Raw genomic sequence first — 25,787 nt, 5'->3', positions numbered from 1 at the left:
AAAAACGCCTTCAAACTGATCAGAAGGTAGCACATAGGTAGGATGTTATTTTTTGCTTTTTAGTTAAAGTTATTTTTTGAGTTGGAAGTCGGTTGAATTTTTTTTATTAAAATTTTTATTTTTTTATTTTTAGTGTTAGCATACCCACTGCGTGTGTACAGTCACAATCCATCTAGGTGGAAAGTTCTCATCAATACAAATTTATCAAGTCCAAACACAAGGTAGCTACTGTGAACCGTCGAGGAGTTTTCTTCACTGTCCCTCGTCTTCATCATCAGACCCTTAATACAGTCACAATCCATCTAGGTGGTAAGTTCTCATCAATACAACTTATCAAGTCCAAACACAAGGTAGCTACTGTGAACCGTCGAGGAGTTCTCTTCACTGTCCCTCGTCTTCATCACCAGACCCTTTACAGTCACAACCCATATAGGTGGAAAGTACTCATCAATACAAATTAATCAAGCCCAAACAAAAGGTGACTGCTGTAAATCCTTGACGAGTTCCATCGTCTGTATTTCGGCTCCATCATCAGACCAACTCCAAACCTTCATAAAGTTGTAGTGGTTTAAAATACCTTATGGAAACACTAACAAACGTACTAGCCGTCTCTACAACTTTCGAAAGTTCCCCTCAATTTCTCTAGGATGCCATCATCAGATCCTGACATGAAAAAAATGGGACCACCCTGGAAGTAAACCCTACAAAACAAAAAAAGAATTTTCAAAATCGGTCCATAATTGACGGAATTATCGCTGGACATACATAAAAAAAAACATACATACAGCCGAACGTAGAACCTCCTCCTTTTAGAAGTCGGTTAAAAAAGTACATAGAAACTACAAGACTCCAAGGTTCAATGAACCCTGGCCAGCTAAAATATATACGTTAGTAATTATTGTTGAGGTCGTGATGAAGAAAGGTGAAGTTCTAAAGTTAGGTGCAAAGGATATTTTCATGTGTAAGTGCATGAAATTCAGGCTACTTAACAGTGCCTCATCAAATATAGCCTTCGCTTTGCTATATAAAATGCATAAACTATGTTAAAAATCCTAACTAGGTATATAAAATATAAATATGTCGCCGAGTGACTTATTTGAACGGTTAGCAAAATCTACATTAATTATTGTGATAATATTTGTTAGGGGTGGCGAGAAAAGAAACTCGAGGTTCACAAACACACCACTTTAATAACACAACTCTTCGATTATAATCACAAAATACTGAGCTCCCTCATCCATGAAGCCACGTTTATATACCTTTCTAACGGAATATTACAAGAACAAAATATAGTCAAACATCAATCTTTTATCTATACGGATATTGACATAACCTTATTTATGAATTATGTCAATATACGTTTTTAAATCTATTTAATTATTTTAGTTTGGTTTCGTATATTTTAGTTTAATTTTAAGAACAAAGAATTACTCGTCATTATACGTCATGGTACCTACGTATATTGACAACACTACAGTTATAACCAGATTACTTGTAACATATAATGTAGCATATCCGTTAATACAAATGCCTTCTTATTTAATTTTCTAACATATTAGAAGCAGGTTTCTTGTAATTGGGATTTAATTATTTACTGTTTAAATAAATAAGTCTGTGAAAGATTGATCACGTGACTCTCGTCCAATAGTATTGCGTTGAAATGGTGCGTAGGCCGCTGAAAGGTACGCTTTACGGAGTGAAGGTGCCCTCTGTAGTCTTTTGGTTGATCAGTTCAGTGTTGTGTTCTTGGAATGGATGCTCGTCTTCCATTTGTTAAATAGTAATGGTGCACAGGTGCAGTGTTAAAATAGTGATAGTGTTTCCGAACTTCAGTGGGTGAGCTAATAGAAGTAAGGCCATTGCATTGTTAATTAATTAGCTGAGAGCCAACACCCGCTCAGAATGGGGAGTGTTGGTGAACTGTAGAAGACGTCTTTAACCCAAATGGATCAGTTACAAGTCTGACATCAGCTGGTGGCTGACTCCTAGCCATACGATAGTTAATCCTGGTTTACATGTGATAGTATCAGCGCTGAACTTCATCAATATAGAGGGTAGAACTGTATTAGCAAGTTAAATGGTCGTTCCATAATGATTGATAGTGTTACTTTGTGTATCTGCCATCCTTGACATGTAAAGCTTAGAACATGCCCCGAGGCTACTCCGTTATCAGAAGTAGTATATAGTTGATGCCCCGATAAATTCATAACCATTTTCATACATCTGCAACAATTTTACTCTTAAACGCATAGTGTTGCCAAAAGTTTACATACGGTTTTTTTTTTCAAAATACAGGTATACCTACTCGAAATTTTTACTCAGATTTTTTTACTTATTTTTTACGTAATCTACAACTATATTCCTAAATCTACCAGAAAACATTTTTTTGGATTCAAAACAAAAAATCCTGTGACTATTTAATACTATAGCACTGTTGCCTTGCATTACCTAATGTTTGGATGTGTGTTACTCTACAACGCCGCAATGAACCAATTTGTCTGAAATTTAAATCGAATATGAATAATACATATGCTACTTTTTATCCCTAAATAATTCCTGGTTTTTGCGAGCTTTGCGAAAAACTGGCGGTTATGATAGTGTCTATGAATATTTGTTACTCTAGTGTGGCCTTTGACTATTTAGACTACGTGTGGTAGACTATTGGCCTAACCCCTCTCATTCTGAGAGGAGACTCGAGCTCAGCAGTGAGCCCATATGGGTTGATATTATTATTATTAAAGAATAAACAACTTTCAACTCTAAATTAGAGAATTTAAGTTATTATTTAAACACTGATTAATACCTATTTCTACCTACCTAACCTATTTCTTATTTTCAAGCAACCTCATAATTAATATTAAATTGTGTGCTATATTTTTACACTATAGGTGTATTCGTTTAGGAAATGCTTCCGGGTAGAGTGTTTGACGCTAAAAATGTTAGACGCGAATTCCACAGAATTCATTATTCCCTTAGTATCCACCTAATATTAGATAGACCATCTGTTGATTCAGTTACCTACCTATTTATTGCTTATTAATTAAAAGAAATATTTATTATCTATCTTTATAGTAAAATACTTATGAAATAGGTACTTAATACAATTAATAGAACATTATAAAGAAAACAGATAATCATAAACTTCTTTCAACACTATGTTTTAATTATTCACTCATCAAATCAGTATTACAAAATTACTAAATGTTTAATTTTTAGAAAAAGCAGGTAAAAATATCCAAGACCTGTGAATTATTTAATAATAATAATTAGAAACTCCCTAAAGGTAATTAATAAATAAAAAACACATATACATGCAAATATTTATTGGAAGATAAAAGATAAAATTTTCAATTATTTCATTATATATTTTATTATTTTTATTAATAAACTAAGAAAATTTGTCACTATTAAAATTCTTATCGCTTTAATACTAAATTTAGCAAGCCCTCTAAAAACCTCTTGTGTTTGTATAAATATTGATTACTATTAAATTTAGATAGACCAAGAAATAAAAAACACATATACATGCAAATATTTATTGGAAGATAAAAGATAAAATTTTCAATTATTTCATTATATATTTTATTATTTTTATTAATAAACTAAGAAAATTTGTCACTATTAAAAATTCTTATCGCTTTAATACTAAATTTAGCAAGCCCTCTAAAAATCTCTTGTGTTTGTATAAATATTGATTACTATTCAATAGAGATGATGACAGTTTTTTAAATTGTATTAATAGTAAAGCAATTTTCTAAAAGTAACAGGATATCTGCGATCATAACTATCGGAGCTACAGGGATTTAAAGTGTCAGTTATGCGACACTGCCATAGACCCCTGCCCCATACAAAATGGCATGCAATAATGACGTCATTGATTCGCTGATCGTTACAATTGCAGGGGCGTTCAAAGAGAATTACAAAAACAAAATATATTTGTTATTTGTGCATTTATATTGAAAAATGTCACGTTTAATGTAAGAAAGCTAAAAATGTATGAATTTTCATTTAATTACGATAAAATTTAGTAAATTTTAAAATATTATTTATTTTGCAAACATCCAGTAAATGCTTTTTTATTTTTTTATAATTAGGTATGAGACATTAGGTTTATGAGACATTCAGGTAAATGAGGTCAATATTAGGGGTAGGGTAGGGTAGGGTAGGGGTAGGGTAGGGGTAGTGTAGGGTAGGGTAGGGGTAGGGCAGGGGTAGGATAAAAGTTTACAACGACTTACACGCGGACGAAGTCGCGGGCGTCCGCTAGTCCCCAATAAAATTGTTTAACAATGTTGTCGACAACTACAACAACATTGCAAAGAACATCTAAGTGAAGCTCGAGCTTACTCACATAGATGTTCTTTGCAACATCTGCTTCACCTTTTCAGGAACAGGAACACCAGAGTGCGCAGATTTGCGTTTCAAACTTGGCTGCCTTTTTAAGTTAGAATCTGGATCACTGGACGGAGGATCGGCAAAGTGTGCAGATTTGCGTTTCAAACTTGGCTGCCTTTTAAAGTTAGAATCCGGATCACTGGACGGAGGATCGGCAAAGTGTGCAGATTTGCGTTTCAAACTTGGCTGCCTTTTTAAGTTAGAATCCGGATCACTGGACGGAGGATCGGCAAAGTTTGCAGATTTGCGTTTCAAACTTGGCTGCCGTTTAAAGTTAGAATCCGGATCACTGGACGGAGGATCGGCAAAGTGTGCAGATTTGCGTTTCAAACTTGGCTGCCTTTTTAAGTTAGAATCCGGATCACTGGACGGAGGATCGGCAAAGTTTGCAGATTTGCGTTTCAAACTTGGCTGCCTTTTAAAGTTAGAATCCGGGTCACTGGACGGAGGATCGGCAAAGTTTGCAGATTTGCGGTTTAAACTTGGCTGCCTTTTAAAGTTAGAATCCGGATCACTGGACGGAGGATCGGCAAAGTGTGCAGATTTGCGTTTCAAACTTGGCTGCCTTTTAAAGTTAGAATCCGGATCACTGGACGGAGGATCGGCAAAGTGTGCAGATTTGCGTTTCAAACTTGGCTGCCTTTTAAAGTTAGTATCCGAAGCGCTGGACGGTTCTGCAACCTTCTCTTTTTCTTTGTTTGGTATAGTATCTGCAATTAAAAAAAAATGTAAATCAGTTATGATTGCATTGGAAAATAGTGTAAGTAAGTATTAGGAGCACACTTAAGAATAAGTTCTCATTTATTCATATATGTCAGTCAGTTATAATGAAGGTCTTCTTTTTTTCTTCGTTTGGTGGTATAGGTATAGTTTCTGCAAATAAAAATGTAAATCGTAAGCTGTAATTTATTTATTTATATAGTCACTAGCGGCCGCCCGCGACTTCGTTTGCGTGACCTCGTGAAATTTGATGTAAACTTTCAACCCCTATTTCATACCCTCCTTTTAATAGTTTTGCACGTTCTTTATATAACAAATAGTCCACTTATCATTTTACAAGAAAGAAAGAAAGATTTTTATTTGGCAAAACACAAAAAAAGGAAATCATGAAACATAAATACAATAGAAAAATATTAAGATTACAATCAAATTTTGTGAGTGCCCCAGCTATCCGAACTAGTTAGAAACTGTATCTCAGAAAGCTGGAACTTCCCTACTATATATAATCCAATCCTATAAATATTGTCATAAAAATATGCCCTTGTACGTTGGTGTTTTTGTGTGTGTTTTATGAGTGCGTGTGTGTGTGCATGTGTGTTAGTGTGTATGCATTTGCGTGTGTGTGTATGTGATTGATGATTTTACATTTACATAACTATGCACTACGATGATGATGCTGGCAGTCAGCCTCTTGATATACCTATATATTATGTAGACAGCTTGAGAATTATCTTAGAATTTGGAGTAATTCTTCTGTTTGCTCGTAAGAGCGGGTCTGCAACCATTTTGTTAAACGAGTTTTACACTGTTTGATGGTAAGAGGATAATAGATGTTGATGATTCTATTTCATTTGTTATAAATTCTGGAACTAGAAATATAGAAATGCCTCCCTCCGAGCAACTTGTGTTCTGTGTTTGGTAGCGTGACATACTATGTCAGATCTTCTTTTGTTTAGATTATTATAGTGTTGAGTGCTAGTGTTGAGTGTTTTTGTAAAACAGTCTGAAGAATATAAAGTTGACGAACTGTAAGCACATTACAATCCTTGTATAACTCTTGAGTAGAATATCTGTAAGGCTTGTGAGTCATGACTTTTAAGATGACTTTGGGATCTCTCGATACGCAACATAGATGTTTTAGAGCTACCTCCCCAAACAGTGATACAGTAACTAAGTATGGATTGAGCAAGAGCATAGTAAACGGTTAAAAGTGTAGATTTGTCTGCAGATGTTCTCAGTTTACGGAAAATATGGATTAGTTTTCTAGCTATTCAATAGCAAAATCACAACCCCCCGGCCGAAGGCTGGTGTACAATAAAGTGCGCGTTTTTTGCGCTTAGGTAAAATGCCCAGCCATAGTCACAGTCGGAACCCCTATTACAAACCCCCGGCTGAAGGCCGGTGAGAATAAAGATGGCGGATGGTTTTTTGCTATACATCCGATCTTACAGATCGTACAGACACTCGATTTCTACTCTTTTAATATAGTATAGAAGAAGATAGAAGATAGATAGATTGACTTTTAGGAAGATAGCTGACACTATTGGCATCTCAACAGAAAGCAAACATCACATAATCGCCTTGGCTTCTTTGACTTGAACAAATACGCGATCGACTGACGAATTTTCGCAACTGCTTGGAGTTGTTTGAGGCAGATACTTTTTGATGTTTTGTGGCCATGGTTAAAACCTGAGTACATTACTTTACTCCAGAAACAAAAGTACAGTCTAAAAAGTGGACACGACCAGGATCCAATGTTCCAAAAAGGCAGAAGCGGTTTTGCGTGTTGGAAAAGTAATGTAATTACGGTGGATTTCGCGGGATGTAATTACGATAGATTACTTAAAAAAGGCGTAAACATAAACTCTGCTTAATAGTGAAATCTGCTGCGATGTTTCAGAGGACAAATTAAAGAAAAATGGCCATGATCATTGAGAAGAAATGTTTTGTTTCATCAGGATAATTTGCGAGTTTCTGCTATGCTTTTAACAAACGTGTGAAACGTTTGTTAAAAGCAACAGAATTTGACCATACATATTATACATGTTAAAAGCAAAAGAATTTGACGCGAAGATTTTGACCATACGCAGGCCAATTGAAAATCAGGCACAATACCGTCTCTCGATCACGTAGTGCCCGGGTGCAATCATCACCCTAGCGCCCCCTAGTACCTACCTATAGAACCCGCGCGGCGAGTGGCGCTTGGGCGCCCCTAAAATCGCGGCACCCGGGTGTGACGCACCCCATGCACTACAGGTAAAGACTCTAGCTCACGTAGCGCCCGGGTGCAATCATCACCGTAGCGCCTCCTAGTATATATAGAACCCGCGCGGCGAGTGGCGCTTGGGCGCCCCTGAGATCGCGACACCAGGGTGTAACGCACCCCCTGCACTATAGGTAAAGACTCTCTAGCTCACGTAGCGCCCGGGTGCAATTATCACCCTAGCGCCCACTATTACCTGTATATACCCGGGTTAAAATCAACGCACTCCCTGCACCATAGGTAAAGAAAGACGCCTCTATTAGAAGTAAATTCGCGCACGTCGCGTTCATCTCTTCGCTTTAAATATAGACGATCGAAAAGAAATAAATTTCTTTTCGATCTTGTCTTTACCATTTCGGCGCCCCGGATTTGGCGCCTGGAGCGACCGCTCCGTTCGCCGTATGGACGGTCCGGCCCTGTCTGCACTCTTCAAGCTGCCTTCAGACTGAGACGACGGTCCGGCCCTGTCTGCACTCTTCAAGCTGCCTTCAGACTGAGACAAGTCTGAAAAATAAAAATCCTCAATACTATCTGAATTGCTTTCATTCTGATTCTTAAAATAATTATGTAGTCATTGCCCTACATACCAACAGTATCTATACGAAATTGCTTTTAAAATAAACAAAAAAAAAACAAATAATTAGAATGTATAATAAATACGTAAATGGAGAGTTCCACAGTTTTCCTGGGAGTGACCTTGGATTGTAAACTTCAGTGGGGTGCTCATATAGAAAAACTGTCTGGTAAACTTAGCTCAGCGGCATTTGCAGTGAGAAAAATAAGACAGTTCACTGATGTTGATATAGCTAGGCTCGTTTATTTTGCGTACCTACTTTCACAGCGTAATGTCTTACGGTATTTTATTGTGGGGCAAGGCTGCCGATATACAATCTATATTTGTACTTCTCAAAAGAGCAATTCGAGCAATATATCAATTAAAATCACGCGAGTCCCTTCGTCAAAAGTTTAAAGAAATAGGTATACTAACGGTAGCCTGTCAATATATATATAACAGTATAGTCTATGTAAGACAAAATATTAATTTGTACAAACGAAAAGGAGATTTAAACCCACGTCTTACAAGACACGGGCATAAGTTAGTTATTTCTGCATATCGTCTCCAAAGAGTAAAAAAATCTTTTGTAGGTTTGGGTGTACTCTTCTATAACAAGATCCCCAAGACTGTGATGGACCTGCCAATGCATAGCTTTAAGCAATGTGTTAAAAAACATTTACTTAGTCGAGGTTACTACAACATTGATGAGTTCCTTAAAGATAAAAGCGCGGCGAGTGGCGCTTGGGCGCCCCTGAGATCGCGACACCAGGGTGTAACGCACCCCCTGCACTATAGGTAAAGACTCTCTAGCTCACGTAGCGCCCGGGTGCAATCATCACCCTAGCGCCCACTATTACCTGTATATACCCGGGTTAAAATCAACGCACTCCCTGCACCATAGGTAAAGAAAGACGCCTCTATTAGAAGTAAATTCGCGCACGTCGCGTTCATCTCTTCGCTTTAAATATAGACGATCGAAAAGAAATAAATTTCTTTTCGATCTTGTCTTTACCATTTCGGCGCCCCGGATTTGGCGCCTGGAGCGACCGCTCCGTTCGCCGTATGGACGGTCCGGCCCTGTCTGCACTCTTCAAGCTGCCTTCAGACTGAGACGACGGTCCGGCCCTGTCTGCACTCTTCAAGCTGCCTTCAGACTGAGACAAGTCTGAAAAATAAAAATCCTCAATACTATCTGAATTGCTTTCATTCTGATTCTTAAAATAATTATGTAGTCATTGCCCTACATACCAACAGTATCTATACGAAATTGCTCTTAAAATAAACAAAAAAAAACAAATAATTAGAATGTATAATAAATACGTAAATGGAGAGTTCCACAGTTTTCCTGGGAGTGACCTTGGATTGTAAACTTCAGTGGGGTGCTCATATAGAAAACCTGTCTGGTAAACTTAGCTCAGCGGCATTTGCAGTGAGAAAAATAAGACAGTTCACTGATGTTGATACAGCTAGGCTCGTTTATTTTGCGTACCTACTTTCACAGCGTAATGTCTTACGGTATTTTATTGTGGAGCAAGGCTGCCGATATACAATCTATATTTGTACTTCAAAAAAGAGCAATTCGAGCAATATATCAATTAAAATCAGGCGAGTCCCTTCGTCAAAAGTTTAAAGACAGGCTACTGTTAGTATACCTATATTATACTAACAGTAGCCTGTCAATATATATATAACAGTATAGTCATGTAAGACAAAATATTAATTTGTACAAACGAAAAGGAGATTTAAACCCACGTCTTACAAGACACGGGCATAAGTTAGTTATTTCTGCATATCGTCTCCAAAGAGTAAAAAAATCTTTTGTAGGTTTGGGTGTACTCTTCTATAACAAGATCCCCTAGACTGTGATGGACCTGCCAATGCATAGCTTTAAGCAATGTGTTAAAAAACATTTACTTAGTCGAGGTTACTACAACATCGATGAGTTCCTTAAAGATAAAAGCGCTTGGAGGCCATTGGATCAGCTTCCACCTTCACACAGGAAATAAAACTATAAGAAATTGTAATTGTTATCAATTGTAAATTATAATACTGTATGACTTTTCAAAAGAGCAACTGTTGAGTTTCTTGCCGGTATCTTCTCAGCAGAACCTGCCTTCCGAACCGGTGGTAGAATCTTTACAAATAGTCAACTGACGTGTCAAAAGTGCTTGTAAACTGAGCCTACTTGAAATAAATGATTTTTGATTTTGATTTTTGATTTTAAAACTAAAAGCACAAACCATTGTTACTAATACAAAACAAATTACAAACACAAAACTACTTGTAGCTAGCTATAAGCAAACAAGATGCTTTTTGTCTAAATTTTAGCTAAGTTTAGACTCTAAACGTTATTAATAAACTTGTAGGATTGTCTAAAATTACAATATCTATGGCACCACTACAAAACAGTACCTAGACAAAGTATTATTTCTCTGTGCTGAGCTGTGATGTTTACCGTCAAAATGACAAAGTTTGACAATGACTAATGACATTGACATTATAAATGTGTTACTAATAAAATAAAATATGTACTTTAAATTGCTACTGTACTATTGAGGCTGTCTGTATAAAACAAAATAAATTATGAAAACCTGTGGGTAAAATAAGAATCAGTGATTGTGGATTATGATTAAATGATAAAGTTAGCAAAAAGTATTGACTACAGAAAGCTATATAGAACATAACACAACCTAAAAACAAAAGGATTTAAGAATATTTCTACCAGATGATAATCTAATACACTACCATTGGCAGAGCATCAGTAATACTATTAATGTCATTAGTATATGTAAAGAATGACTTATTTTTTCATAAGTCTTAGTGACCTTGGAACTTGTGAAGTACAAGCTTAATACTTGGTCACAGCAGCACCAGCCGGGGTGCTTACAGTTGGTTCACCAGTACTGCGAGGGCAAATGGAGCACAGTTCAGTCTTTGATGTTACAGAGTGCTTTTTCCCATCCGGACCAATAACAATTATAAGGCCATTCTTTGTCCAGCACTTGGCGATTCCTAATTGTTGCCTGGCATGGCAGCCATAAAAGCCTCATGTCTGTTCTTTGTTAGAAATTCAGCCAATGTGTATGTATCCTGTGCCTTTGATGAGTTTTTTGAATACTAAATGTTGTGTCGCAAGGATAAGTCACATAGCTTCAACAAAATAGCCCTTGGTTTATCATTACCAACTTGGCCCAAATGATGACACTGACTTAAAGATGCTGCTGAGAGCTCATGAAGTTGAAGATGTTCTTTAAGAACTTTCAATACAACCGCAGGGACATCTTCCTTTACAGCTTCAGGGACACCATGAACCAAGAGAATTTATCTTCTGCTTCGTGTCTCCTGCTGGTCCATCTGTTTGGACAATAAATCCACTTGTCCTTGCAGACTTGTTAATGCAGATCAAACTAAGTTCCAGAAAGAGTTGAATTGAGCTGCAACATTGGACGTGGGACTAGTTGCTGGGATTGCTGTCTGCAAATTTTGTTGAAACTTCTCCATAGTTTTTTTAAAGTGGTGTGACAACTCATCTATAGTTTGTTTAATGGCCTCCATTGTATTTCAACTTGTTGTAGTTATAACTTGTGTGAATTAACTGTGCTGTGCAATAGCAATTGTTATGAATTTACCTCATTGGTATATTGCTGGCAGGTATGATTTTTTCTAGACCATAATAACACACATAAAAATTGTTATAAATTATTAAACTGAATATTAAAATAGAAAAACCGTGTTGTCAATTTATGCAACTACCCGCAAAATAAAGTATATTTATATATATTGATGGCTCCTATGTATAAGGGCCAATGTGCAAAATGACAACTTTTCAGTAGATGTGTTTTAAGTTTCATTTCCATATATCTTTTGCATGCTACAACTGATGCTTATGAAACTTTGCATACCACCTATGTCATTTAAGATTTATAAACTTTTTTGTATGCCTACAAGTTTTTTAAATAATGTACATAAGCCCTTATACACGATTTTTTTGCACTTTTAATATTCACAAAAAACCAGTAAAAAAGCATCACTTTGGCTAATTTACTTAGTCCATACATATTAGGGATAAATGTACACTTTGAAATTTGTAATTAATTCATAAGAATAAAAATAGATATATGTATGCTATTTACTCATAAAAACATGAACTATGTCATTATTTTAGTAAATAAGTCACATTACTTATACTTCGTCTTACTTGTTGATGTAATATTTGACATTCTCAGTTAGGTCATACAATTAATAAAAAAAATAGAGCAATTTCAAATAGTTTATTATTTTGTTGTAAAGAATCATCAAAATTTACATTATTAAAGAAAAAACAAATAATCAGTATAGATACTTTATCGTCTAAAATTACTTTGAAAGTTAACACGGTCAAGATTAATCAATTATGAAAATGATGGTTCAATAGGTAAACGTTTTAAAAACAAAACAAAACAAAATCATAAGTTTATAAATTACTCATCAATGTCACTGGCAATCACTGCATTATCATCAGACTAAATTATCATATTATTTAATCATGATAAACTGGTGAAATAATATTTTTGCTATACAAATCAAACAAATCGTTCTTTTTGGGAGGCTGTTTCCTGTTCTAACAAAACAGTTCAGAAAATATTAATATAGTATTCAATAGCATCATCCGACAGATCTAATTTGTAAAAAATTATTAAGGGCTTTTGTTAATGGACACAGACTTCTTTGATTTTTGACCATGGTACTTTCTGTCCCTCAGAGTTTTAGTCCAGTTAAAAAAAGCACTTGCTTGAACAATTTTGAAATCAAACATCATCTTTTGTGTTACATCTATAACATTATAAGGGGTTCCTTTTACTTTAGACCATCTAATTAATGGACTCTTCTTTCTCTCTCATTTGGCCGGAGTATATTCTTATGTTCTGAAGGTCTCTCAACTGTCGCATGAATAAAGTTGTCCTTATTTTGTATATGACCTCTCTCAAGAAAAGTAGGCTTAATATAAATTTCAAGTTGTTTTGCTGCATAAAGGTACACAAAAAACACTATCCTATTTTTATTCTGACCAGTACAAATGTCTGACCACAGTCCTATAGTCATGACAGCCTTCTTTAGTTTTAACTTTAATTATGTTGTAAATACAAATAGCTATTTCGTTTGAGCCCTTCATGGCTACTTGTTCGTTCCATAAATAGCAGGTACCAACTAAACACGGATAAATTATGAACTTTCAATCGCTTGCAATAGTAAAATAGATTAATCTCGCCACCATTTACTTTTTGCAAATCAAAGGCAGCACATAATATTTTAGGATTATTATGTGAGGCATGTTTATCACTTTGTTCTAAAGATCTAGATAAATTTTAGAAAAAATTTTAGCAGTTATTGTCAGTGGAGGTAGGCTTTCGTTTCTATTAAGAACGCAAATATAAATTCTAAATAGGTCAGATAAATAAAAAACCATGTATTTACCTTGAGATTTAACTTCTTCGCTGGCAGTGTTCATTGTCGCTTTTATTACACTTTTGTGTTTTTACGAATATAATTCCTTGTAACGTTACTTTTCAAATTCGAAACCCTGGACGTGGACGTGGACGGTTCTGCAACTTTCTCAAAATGAGCCAATGACAGGTTTAACCTTTTTTTTTTTTTTAATTGATTTTACGGCTCTGGATACCAGTCTTTTATGGCCTTTCATTTACAATAAAATTACAACATTTGGCATAGAACTCTTTTTCATTGAATTAAAAATAGGTCTGAAAAATATGGAATTTGTTAATATGTCCTTATCATGGCGGGGAACAGTCTTTATTTTACACGACTGCATCAGAAGGAGGGTAATGTTTTTCGAGCATATATGTATGTGTGTGTATGTACGTCAATTTCTTTGGCACGCCCATAAACTTAATATGACGCCCAGCCCAAACTGCTTGACGGATTTTGACATATTATTATGAGATTGATTGACTTCATCAATCAATGACATAATTGAATAGATAAGTAGCACATTCAAATATTCTAATATAACATTGAATAATTTTTACTTAATTAATAGTCTTTTTTTTTATTCATAATAGACTTGCGCTTGACTACAATCATGCCTGGTGGAAAGCAATGATAAGGTCTAGGTTGGAGCGCGCTTGCCTAGAAAATGCCTATTCACTCTTGTCTTGAAGGTGCACAAATCTTATGTGTTAAGTATTTTCTAAGTTTTGCCAATGTAATGGTTTTAATTTTCCCTGCTCTTAATTTCTATTCAAGGATTTATTATTTAAGTATAATATTAAACAACACAAAATAGATAGGTTCCGGCAATAAAGTTAAACCAAAATGGTGGTAATCTGTGCAGGTACAATAATAAAGAAAGTGTAAAGAATCTCAAAGCTTTGAAATTTTACAAATACCAGCGTGTTCTTCGTTAAGTTCGTGTAAGTTCGTTCGTTCTTGTTTGTTTGTGTGGCTGGAATCTCGTGATGTCCAATTATTTTCCTTTTCAGCTTTAACCAGGATATCGTCATGTGAAACAGAAATATCAACTATTAATGACCTATCGACTAGCACTTTAACGGGTCTATTGGCAACAATATACCCGTCAATGATAATTGTTCGGTCCCAGTAAAGCAATGCATTGCTATTTTATTTGATATAATTATTATTTCTATATTATCTGTGTATTTTAAATGGGTGTATAACCTGAAATAAAGAATTATTATTATTATTATTATATAATTATTTTAAATCTGTCCAGTAATTAACAATTAAAATTACTCAATTATTAAAGTTTTACTACAGATTTTATTTTAAAATGCAAGCGATGCTAAAATATCTATTTTTAACGAAATCTGCCCAATAATAAATGAAATCATTTGTTGGGTTGGGTTGTCATTTAACTTTGAGATTATGGTGTAGATAAATAATAATTACTTTAATTTTCCAAGCAAGTGCTAATTTTCTTGCTGACTCCTAGCAGTAGGAAATATTTTCTAGTGTAGTTATAACTTATGTCATATAAATAATTTTAAACTTGATACTGATTTTTATTTTCATTTCATTATTTTTATTTACCATGTAAATTGACGTGTTGATGATAAACTGTACACTTATTATTTTGCCTCTGACGTTATAAAATTTTACCAAAAAATTGGGAAAGTTTGAAAGAAACAGCGCAATGAACTTGCAACATTACGCGATTGGGAAGTGCGGTGGCTGCGGGTTGTTGTTACAATTTTTGGACACATCACAGTCCTCGCTACAATAATGACGGCTGAACGCATAGATGATACATTATATATTGAGATAGATACGCAACTCTCATTTCAGTTAAAAAAGTTATATACCGTGATCACTAGATGGCGCATTCTAATTAGATTTATTGGCTACCCATAGATGGCGTTCTCTCTACGAGTACAATCTATATTTTAGTTGTATGACTATTGCTGTTTGTTTTCCTTAATTTTTATATATTATTAATGAAAAAAATTTAACATAAACATAATATTTACAAAATCACTTATTTCACTATATAATACTAATGTACCCAAATATTAAAAATTGCCAAATTTTATAAATATATAGAAATAAGGAAAACAAACTGCAATATTCCTTCAAATATTAAAGGATTTTTAATCAAAGAAAGAAAAGAAGATTCTTATTATTCAACGATTTATTTTTTCTTTTGTGATTATGAAAATATCTTAATGCACTTCAGCAGCCTGATAACATTAGTGCACCAACTATGAATATTGACGTTTATGATTATAAATAACCACTGATAACATCTACACACCAAGGTACTAGTCACCTTTAAGAACACGTAAAATTGCTGGCGACATTTTCGCCACGCCGTTTCGCGACACACCGGGCCGCCTTCTGAGCATAATTCCGATGGTGGTCGAGCATGTTCCATGGTTAATTATTAACTATGCACACCAAATCCACAAGTAATACCCATTATAATCACTTATTTGTACCGATTACATCTTATTTTAATATTTTTCGTTCACCACTGTCACCAAGTTTTAAACAACATGTCACTATAGCAACAACAGAAAAAATTCAGAGACAGCTAAACTGTCATATTTGAAACTATATTTTTTAAAATTTTCATAGTTTGAACAGGAGTGATTTTAATCAAATAATGTGCTTCATGCGTGCCATCTATATTGTGCCTGAGAAAACTTCGCTTAAGTTTTTGTACCGTGAGCGCTGGAGGGCAGCACTTCATACAAAATATTTTACGTAAGCGAACTGTGCGGAAGTTTCACCCCCATGGCTGAACGTACCATCGTGTATGTCTAATAGTCTAAGGTTATGAACACAAATTAAGTACAATACAATACTGAAATAGAGGCGACAGTTAAAATTTATAGGTGCTGCCATCTAGTTCCAATTGGACAAACTAACATATTTGCCCTATTTATGTTTATCTCGAGGTACCTATATGTATACATAGAGTGCATTGTGTATACTGCAAAGAGTACATATAATAAGTATACTGGTAGTATATCTATATACATATAGTACATTGAATATAGGGTATCTATATAAAATAAAACAATTATCATTGGGGAAGTATCTATTTATTATTGACAATGAATCGGACATAAAAACACAATTCACTAAAGCTGGAGTCAATATCTCACTTTGCAACAACTTAAACTAATTTATTTAAAGTCACTATCAGTAGCCCAACTCAACTTGTGTTACGCTTATAGAGTCAATATCACGTGTCAATAATATTATGAAACGAGGAACAGTATTATAGCAAGAAACATTAATAAATAACACAAAGTTAGTATAGTATAATCATTAATCCTGCGAATTTTCTGACATTGTATATCACAACTTAAAATATTTCTCTGATTTCTCATAATATATCCCAGTCTGATTTTTTCAACAATAGTAGATTGTTATACAAGGGGCTAAAAAGACCCATTTTCAACGAGGTATTTTTAGGGCCTGAGACGTAAGTCGAGGGCCGCCTAAATAGAAACCGAGTATATAATGGGTTTAGCCCCGCGTGTTACACTCTGCTTTTCACAAAAGTGTATATGAGTAAGGGCATGACCCAGTTGTTGAAAGCACGTAAATTGTTACCACCTGATAAAAAACTTTTTTCAGACGGCGAAAGAAGCGTCCCTTCACTACCTATTTTACCAAGTGCTTCTGTAATTTCAAGGTATATATAGATCTCACCTTTACGAAGTGATCTGAGAATAACAGTTTCTGAAATAACTATATGCGGAGCTCACTATCCTGCCTCGCTCTACATTGATAACCGCACACTTGTCTACAATTAATTCCAACCTTAAGTCAAAACTAAAGGTTTGATTAATCTTTAGCAATGGCAACAAGTCTAAACGCTTTGAAGCAGTTTAAGTTCATCCATGTAGAGCAAGTGTGATATAAGCTCACCACCACTTCGAAAGCATAGCGGATTAAGAGCTAGGCAAAACCATAGAGGTCACAAATTATCACCCTGTAAAATACCTCGCTTAATCCCTATCATTTCAGTCGATTTAGAACAATCAGCAGCATCTGGGTGGCGAGAGACTGTCATTCACTGTTTCAAATAGGACTCAAGAAAAGTGCATAGTGTTGCATCGACCTTGTACAACGTCATGACCTCCATGAGCCATAAATGAGGTACTAAATCGTAGGCCTTCTTGTAATCCCAGCAGATGTGAGATTTTTTTCTGTTTCGCCGGTACTGTTGGCAAATAGCAGTGTCTATGAAGAGAAGTTCCTTTGTACCACGTGACCGGGTCTTACATCCATTCTGTGTTAGGGCCAAAATATTATTTGCATATAAATGCATGGTTATTTTTGTTATCAGAATGGATGTGAGGAGCTTATAGATGATGGGTAAGAATGTAATCGGTCTGTAGTTTTTGGGTTCTGTGGTACTTCCGGATCGGGATTTGTGTAGTAGGAAAGTGACATCGGTTTATTTTATAACTACAGTTTTTATAATTACAGGATATTTGTGGTAAAGCCTATAAAACCCTAAGGTTTGTACTCCGAAAATTACAGCATTTTATTGCTATAGTAAAGACGCTTTATAATGCGTATAGCAAACTTGAATCGAATGCCATATTATGGAGTCCGTTTGAGTTCAAATAGAGACTTGTTAGAAAAAAATCAAAAAAAGTTCAATCGTTTATAAGAAACAGTATGGGTACTCAGTGGCTTATCCTACTATTTATCCAAGCATCTTCATTCTTGGTATGACAGGGTACAACAAGCTTGATTTAAGACGTAAAGTAGCACTACTACAGTACGTAATTAATTTAATTAAAGGAGAAAAAAGTAATTCGGTCATATTTTGGTCAATAGATTTACATGTTCCGGACAAGTTTGTAAGTTGCCGACGTCGCCAGTTATTTGCGGTGCCGGCAGAACTAAAGTTAAGGGCCCTACTCACACAACTGCCGCAGGGGCAATCTAGGGTGCACGGCGGTTGTGGCGATATCGGGAGTATCTCTACACACTTGCCTGCCGTGCAGTGTTCCAGAATAAGCCGAGCTGAGTACACGTATTGAGAATGGCACCCATATTATCGACCACTCAAAAGATTGGAGTAGCCTTGGCGCTTTCTGTGGTGCTACCTCAAAAAAAAAGGAAAAGGAGATACTGGGTGAAGAAATGGCTACAGAAAAGAAGTCAGTTATGCCACATGAATATTATAAAAGTACACATTTTGATTCTACGCTGTTTGTACGTGCACTCCGTGTGACAGCTGCTGACAAACTGACTGAGAAATTGCCCCAATCGCGCTACACACGCACCGACGACAGGGACGGCTTAGGGATCAAGGATAGTCTCGCGCCCCTGCCGCCCTGCCGCAGGGCCATCCTCCCAAATTGCCCCGGCATGCCTACACACATCACAATTAAGGATGCAATTAAGGGTCATCCCCACTCCTACACCCTAGATTGCCCCTGCGGCAGATGTGTGAGTAGGGCCTTTTAGTCAGCACGCGCCGCTGGCTCAAGCGCTGCGCCTGCTCAACGACTTCACTAATAGAAATTTAGAATTAGACATTTTTCACACTCCTTCTAAATAGAAGTAAATTGTTACTAGAATAGATTCTGTTTATATTATTTAATTTTATTTTTGAAATTGTAATTGTTTAATTATTATTAATAACTTATTTGAATTGTTCAATTTAATTTATTTGAATTTTTTTTTATTTGAGATTTGAATTGTTTAAATTTTAATTGCTTATTTTTTTAATTTGTCTGAATTTGAATTCATTATTTTTAATTTATTTTGTTCGTTTAACAGTAATTTTGTAATTCAGTATTTATTGTTGTAGTTTTTTTTTTTATTATTTTTTTTTTTATTGAGAAAGAATACAATAAGGAACTTAAGCTAACTTATCCTAATTGTAGTACTTGTTGTAGTTAGATATTATTCATGATTGCTCGAGAAACGAATTGGGAAACTGTAATGTTTCTCTGGGCAATATTTAAATGTTGGTAGCGATCCAGTGTCAATGGCACTTTAAAATTGCTCTGACAAGATAGAAAACTTGGCGCTAGGAAACTATTTTAACCAGAGGTTGTGTGATCCGTCCGGACCTGGGCATTTCCAGTTTGAGGCCAGACGTATTTTACAACTTACATTTTCCGTAGTGATGATTATATCGGAACATTTTGTTCCACCATCACACACTTTTCCTTCAGTGCTCATCCAATCGCCTTCAGTATGACCTATGGGGGCCAACAACATGCTACGCCATCTGACAAAGTATTAGAAGTCAGAGGTTCCCAATCTGTCACACAAGCACTAGACCATTCCCAGTTCACTTTCCGTTGGTGACTTTGGATGATCCTATTCTGATCTTTCTATCGGTTTATACGCCCTTTATAAAGCCTAATGCTCCGTGCGTAGACTTTCTGCTTCGAGAAGTCAATGCGTTCGGTAACACAAGCCAAGTCCTGGGATGAATGTGTGTCAGTCCCAGCAAAAGCCTGGTTCACAAATAACTCTAGGGCTAGTGCTATAAGAGTTCCAGCCCGTGTGGCCCCTTTCGAATCTGGTCCGCAAACCTGGTGTTTGACTCGTCCTTTGCGAACTCGTGCGTGGTTCACACCGCAACGGCTCCATAGAATAGAATCGCATGCGTATTCTTTAGGTCCTCAGATGTTACGAGGTACTCGCCTAAAATCAGGACTAGAACCCTCACTAACGCCGTATTAGACCTGAAAGTTCGCATTCAATAATCGTGTTTTGGCTCTTAAAATCCGTTTCTGATGGTAGTGGGAGCACTCACTGGAGCCCGCTGCCCCTCTTATTCCAAGCTCTTCGGCAGTGGTATATTGTCTTTGTCCTGTTGGTGTTGTTTGTGTTGATGTTGTTGTTGCGGTCGTCGTGCAGTGACACCCCGATTTATTATGTCACACTAATATTACAAAGGCGATAAAAAAGTTTGTGTGTATGTGTGTTTGTTCCTCCTTTACACTGCGCCTACTGAAGCGATTTGGCCTAAATATGGAATGGAAAGAATTCTCTCTGGATTAACACATAGGCTACTTTTCATCCCGGAAAAATCCATAGTTCCCGTGGGATTTGTGAAAACTGAATTCCACGCGGACAAAGTCGCGGGCGTCCGCTAGTTAGGTATAAAAATGTGTACTTACTTAAATGAAAATCAAAATGTAGAAAGTTATGGCAGGTAAGATAGAATTATGAAAAAAAAAGTCATAAATTGGCGCAGGCCGAACCTTCAGCTTCTCCACGAATCTGCATCTGAAATGTTAAATTTAAAATTTGTATTTTTTTTATTGAGCAAGAATAGAGAAATAAACTAAAGCTAATTTATCCAAATAACAATACCAATCATGCCCACGTGGAATGGTGGCAAGAATACTGGCTGCATTTCATTTTGTATTAATCAGAAAAAAAGTGTCAACAATGGAGAAACCCAGTTCCCATATAAACTCGGGGCTGATCTTAAAGAGTCAAATATTGGTCATAATTTAGAACATCTAAGGAAATCTCATATTTCATGGAAATCTACAATTCACAATACAATACAGAAAAACACAGTGTTTTTCTGTATTCTGAGATCGTCTCGTACTTCGACGAGTCCTCGCCTCGCGTGTTATAATAGCAACCGAGTGGCGAAACGAGGAACGAGACGAACTATGAGCGCAGTTTCTATACTCGCCTCGTACTTCGCCTCGCCGCTCGTCTCGCCGCTCGGGGCTCGCGCGAAAGTTGATGAGGTAAAAATCATTACTTACGAGTAATTATAGTAGAAGCATGGACTGACAAACTTGCGCTTATATAATTTGACAAAGGTCTTGCTATCACAGGCTCTTGTTCTGTCATATTCTGCGTTTGAATGAAATTAAAAATGAATGGTATAAATAAACCGTTGGACTCACTAAAATGGCTTCCGGCTCTGTAATATGTTTTTTTAATTTAACTTCTATAAGCAAAACGACTAATATGGACTAATAGCGGCAGAATGTCGCTATTCGTCTTATCGCAAGGACCTTTTCTTGGATTGAATAGCTTGAAGGGTTATATTTCCTTTTCGGTCGCTATTGGTCAAGTATGTCTTATTCTCTTCACAAGATAATATGTCATGGCGAGAGATTTACTGGAGTTAAAATGTTATTCCTAAAGAGCCAGTCAATAGATAGATTAAAAAAAAATATTTAAATCAAAGCAGTGAGTGATTATAAAATTAAATAGATAACAACTTACGCAAAAATATTCCAATTTAAAAACACACATAGAACACGACAAACATAATAACAGAAGTACAATTACATATATGTAATACAAATCATAGATAAAGCTTAAAAATAAAATGAGAACTGTGATCTGTACCGCAACAACGAAGTCAACAAAGCTGGCTGTGATATGAGGAGATATACATTCCACAGCCACTTTGTCGGCTCCCTAATTGCTCTTTCATCAATCGGACGGTGCTGCAAAGTTATTCTTCAATTGTCGCCTGGTCGTCAATTGTCGCTCATCAAAGCTGGCTGTGATATGGATGCGAGACACAACACAGCCACTTTGTGAGCGACATTCGACGTTGCTTCAACGCGCGACTATTCGTTCGTTGCGACATTACGGCACGCAGCCCAACTCGTCAAAAATGGCTGTGATATGAAAAATCGACCATTGCACAACTATTTTTACGATAGGGCCACGGACCTCGTAGTCTCTTTCGGTAATCCTCTCGTCACATGTACCTATAAGGTGGTCTCCGTAAACCGACCACATCAAAGTGGCTGTGATATGAAGACGCAAGACATGTCACCGCCGCTTTGACAGGCTAGGCTCGAGAACGTGCAGTGTGTTCAGTACAAGCAAGCGTGACGTCAATAGCGAAGTTCCGCTGGAGCATGATGAGGACAATGTAGCCGTGCTCATCAAAGCTGGCTGTGATAGATTCGTTGTGACCTATAACAAACCGACTTTGACGGCAAGGCCGCATTTGATCTTGAAATGTTGAGGTACTTATCTGAAATTGCACATAAAAATGTTACAAAACTATTGTTAATCGAAAGAATATCGAAGATAGAGTCGGTCAGTTTTGTTATGTATAGACTTATAACAATTAACAGTTTTGAACATGTATAGAGACCGACCATTTACAACGTCCATTAGTGCTATTTATTATATATATAAGTTTTAGACTGGTTTAATTTCATTTTGATAGACAATTAAGTATTAAGAATAACGACCAATTCCTATATTATAAAATGCATGATTTTAACATTTATAACACATTAAAAAAAATATTCAAACTGTTAATTCTAAAAATTTTTGGTGACTTTCATCAATATAAATTCCTTTATTTTATAAAGGAATTTTCATTTGTTTATTTGGGGCAAAATGGTCGGTCAGCTTTATAAGCAAGGTTAACGAAACGAGTAAAAAAGTAAACAAACATTGATTAAATTCAGTCTGTCATTGCATATCAGAGATAAGTGAAAATAATCTTGCACCGACTCTTTAATCTATGTAATAACATGTATGTATTAGTCTAAGAGCCCCAGACCCTCATCATTTCATAAAAGCTGAAAGTTTGTCAACTCATGCTCCTATCTTAAGTACGGTGGCCAATTATGGAGTTTGGATAGTGATGGCTTTGGGAGGTAGCAGCTTATAAGGATCCAGACCCTCAACCGTCTAAGTATAACGTGTAATTTTTTCATGTTTTCCTCGGCATACTATAAGAAATTATATAAACTTAGATTCACGCAAATCTTCGAAAAACACTATTTAATTTGAAACTTCAAAGGTCCTTAGCGAAGGGTTACCACGAAGCCAAGTGTCTGGTGAATGGGGATACCATTTCTCATATTATGCCGATAAAAATATAAAAAAATTATACTTTATACTTAGGTGGTTGAGGATCTGGATCCTTGAAACCGGCTATCTGCCAAAGCCACCATGTTTCAAACTCCACAGTTGGTTACGATACTTATGTGTAGTAGGAGCATGAGCTGACGAATTTTCAGCTCTTATAAAATGACGAAGGCCTGGCGATTGCTGGCTCTCCGCCTATATCTGCAATTGCATACTGCGGCAAAGATTAAGAGAAAAGTAAAGACTCTTATTGTCATCCAAATACTTCGACAACAGGAATGTCAAAGTTTAATTATTTTCTGAACCGGCGCAATGACTTACTGAGTATTTACCCGCCGCTTCAGACGTTCAATTTTAACTATGCAGTTTTAACTCGTTTAAAATCGTCCGTCTCTAGTGTCCAACAGTTTTAACTGTACAGTTTTTTAATAGTTAACTGTATAGTTAAAAGTGAACGTCTGTAGCGCGGGTTAGTTTCAAATAGGTTTTAGATTAGATACATGAAATGAGCTTGGCCTGCATTCAATCTTTAAAACTTAATAAATATAAAACATATTACGAAATTTTGCATATTAAAGTTTTAGGTAGATCTAAATAGGTTAATAGTTGTAATTTATTTATTATGTGATGTCGTACGGGAAATTGTACGAATATAAAACGAGGCATCTTTACATTTACACATGGTACAATTTATAAAAAAAAATATTTATCGTAATCATATTACCTACTACTTCTACCTACATTTCGATTTGTAATTCCATGGGATTCTGACGTATTTTCAATGTATTCTTATGACATCCTTGACAAAAAACATGTTTTCACGAGAAAATATTATGACAAATTCAAACAAAACATAAAGTTATTGTTTTTATTCATTCACTTACAGGTTGAAGTTAACATTAAAATTATAATAATATTTTAACTCATACAGTTTAAAAAATACCAAGATCGGCGTGGGAAAGTTCAGCAATAGCAGCAGACTAGAGAAGAACACGTAATAAACTTTTTAATTTAAAATTAATCATTATTCTCGATGTTATTTTCGATGATGCAAGATTTTATTTAATAAAGTTTTAAATAAAGCGGAAGTTGCTATGCCACATAAACTTGAAAGCATACCAAGATAAAGATAAATTATTAATCAAATAATAGTCTTCATCATCATAGTCCTATTTTTACCTTTCATGTTTCATCATCATCATCAATCAGACGTCCACTGCAGGACATAGGCCTTTTGTAGGGACTACGATCCTGAGCCGCCTGCATCCCTGCGGCTCGCTTGATGTAGTCAGTCTTTTAATCATATTATAAAGTATGCAGTATTTATTTGAATTATGCTTTTATAAATTACAAATATTTAAATCTTAGTGAAATCTTAATAATCTTAGTGAAAATGGTAGAAATCCTATTAATGCTGGCTATAGATCTTCCGTTTCGAGTTTTATTTTATCGAATTTTCTATACAAAAACTGTACTGTAATTAAACTGTTCAGTTCTCTGTTTTGGCTACACACGTTTTAACAAAACAGTTAAAACATCAGGTCTGAAGACCGCAATAAAGTTATTATTTCTTTGATGAAACAAAAATCACTTACAAAAATATCTGCAGCACCTACGAAAACATCAAAATTTGCCATTGAATTTCACGGAATTAAAATACTACTACTACAAGTTGTATCACTCGTCACTGCAAAGTTGTTACCAGTTAATTATGAAGGTACCTAGCTCGAATTGCAATACATTTGAAAGATTTTTGGAACCACTTAAATCTAAAATCAAATCCTATTAAAGAGTTAATTAGATCACAATTATATCGCGCTATTAAAATCACAATTAATTTTTATTGTATTGTTATTTTTGTAAAGTAACTATAAAAAAATCCGAAGTTTATCACAGTTTGTACACTAAAAAAATATATTTGATATATAAACTAGAAATAATAGAGTTATAGTAATAGCAATATTATAGTTTGTATATGTAATTCGCGTAGACGTCCGACTCGGTTGAGAGCAATGCTCTGACTGATGCAAGCTTGCAAGCTTTAAGCACAGGGTGCTGCGGCGGGAGAATTCGCCCAAGGAACGGACAATGGGCAATATTTTTCTAGGGCGGGCTATTGATTTAAAGTGTTACGAATTTTCTGGGTGTAAGAAAATGAAATTAATATTTTAATGCGTTATTTGGTATTTATGTAGGTAAATTTATTTACATAACACTTAAGAGCCGAGATAGCCCAGTGGATATGACCTTTGCCTTCGATTCCGGAGGGTGTGGCTTCGAATCCTTAATCGAAATCCTTTTCAATTATGTGCATTTTAAGAAATGAAACTTCACTTATCTCAAACGGTTAAGGAAACACATCGTGAAACCTGCAGATTCAGATATCAGAGAATTTTCTTAATTCTCTACGTGTGTGAAGTCTGCCAATCCGCACTAAAGCGTAACCCCTCTCACTCTGAAAGAAGACTCGAGCTCAATAGTGAGCTGAATATGGGTATGGGTGGTATATGTAATTTTATCTACAATTATTTT

General features: G+C 35.6%; 1 protein-coding gene across 4 annotated transcripts in view; it reads right to left on the bottom strand.

The window, feature by feature from the left end:
- Positions 1-3,522: 3,522 nt before the first annotated feature.
- Positions 3,523-25,787, bottom strand: part of LOC112053027 (protein starmaker-like) — a 67,965-nt gene continuing 45,700 nt past the window's right edge. The window contains exons 3-7 of one of the 4 annotated variants that reach the window (XM_052890823.1): positions 14,321-20,669; positions 13,389-13,516; positions 8,947-9,099; positions 7,730-7,882; positions 3,523-5,105 (exon numbers count right to left, since the gene is read on the bottom strand). In XM_052890823.1, coding sequence (XP_052746783.1) covers positions 4,348-5,105; positions 7,730-7,882; positions 8,947-9,099; positions 13,389-13,422 — 1,098 coding nt within the window. In that variant the 5' untranslated portion in view covers positions 13,423-13,516; positions 14,321-20,669 and the 3' untranslated portion in view covers positions 3,523-4,347. Of the gene's footprint in view, positions 5,106-7,729; positions 7,883-8,946; positions 9,100-13,388; positions 20,670-21,166; positions 21,185-25,787 lie in introns of those variants that run through there. The other 3 variants (XM_052890822.1, XM_052890824.1, XM_052890821.1) reach the window with 3 other exon arrangements.

The sequence above is a fragment of the Bicyclus anynana genome, chromosome Z (assembly GCF_947172395.1).
Source record: "Bicyclus anynana chromosome Z, ilBicAnyn1.1, whole genome shotgun sequence".
NCBI lineage: Eukaryota > Metazoa > Arthropoda > Insecta > Lepidoptera > Nymphalidae > Bicyclus > Bicyclus anynana.
The sequence above is the reverse complement of the archived record's forward strand: the minus strand, read 5'-3'. Positions and strand labels throughout refer to the sequence as shown.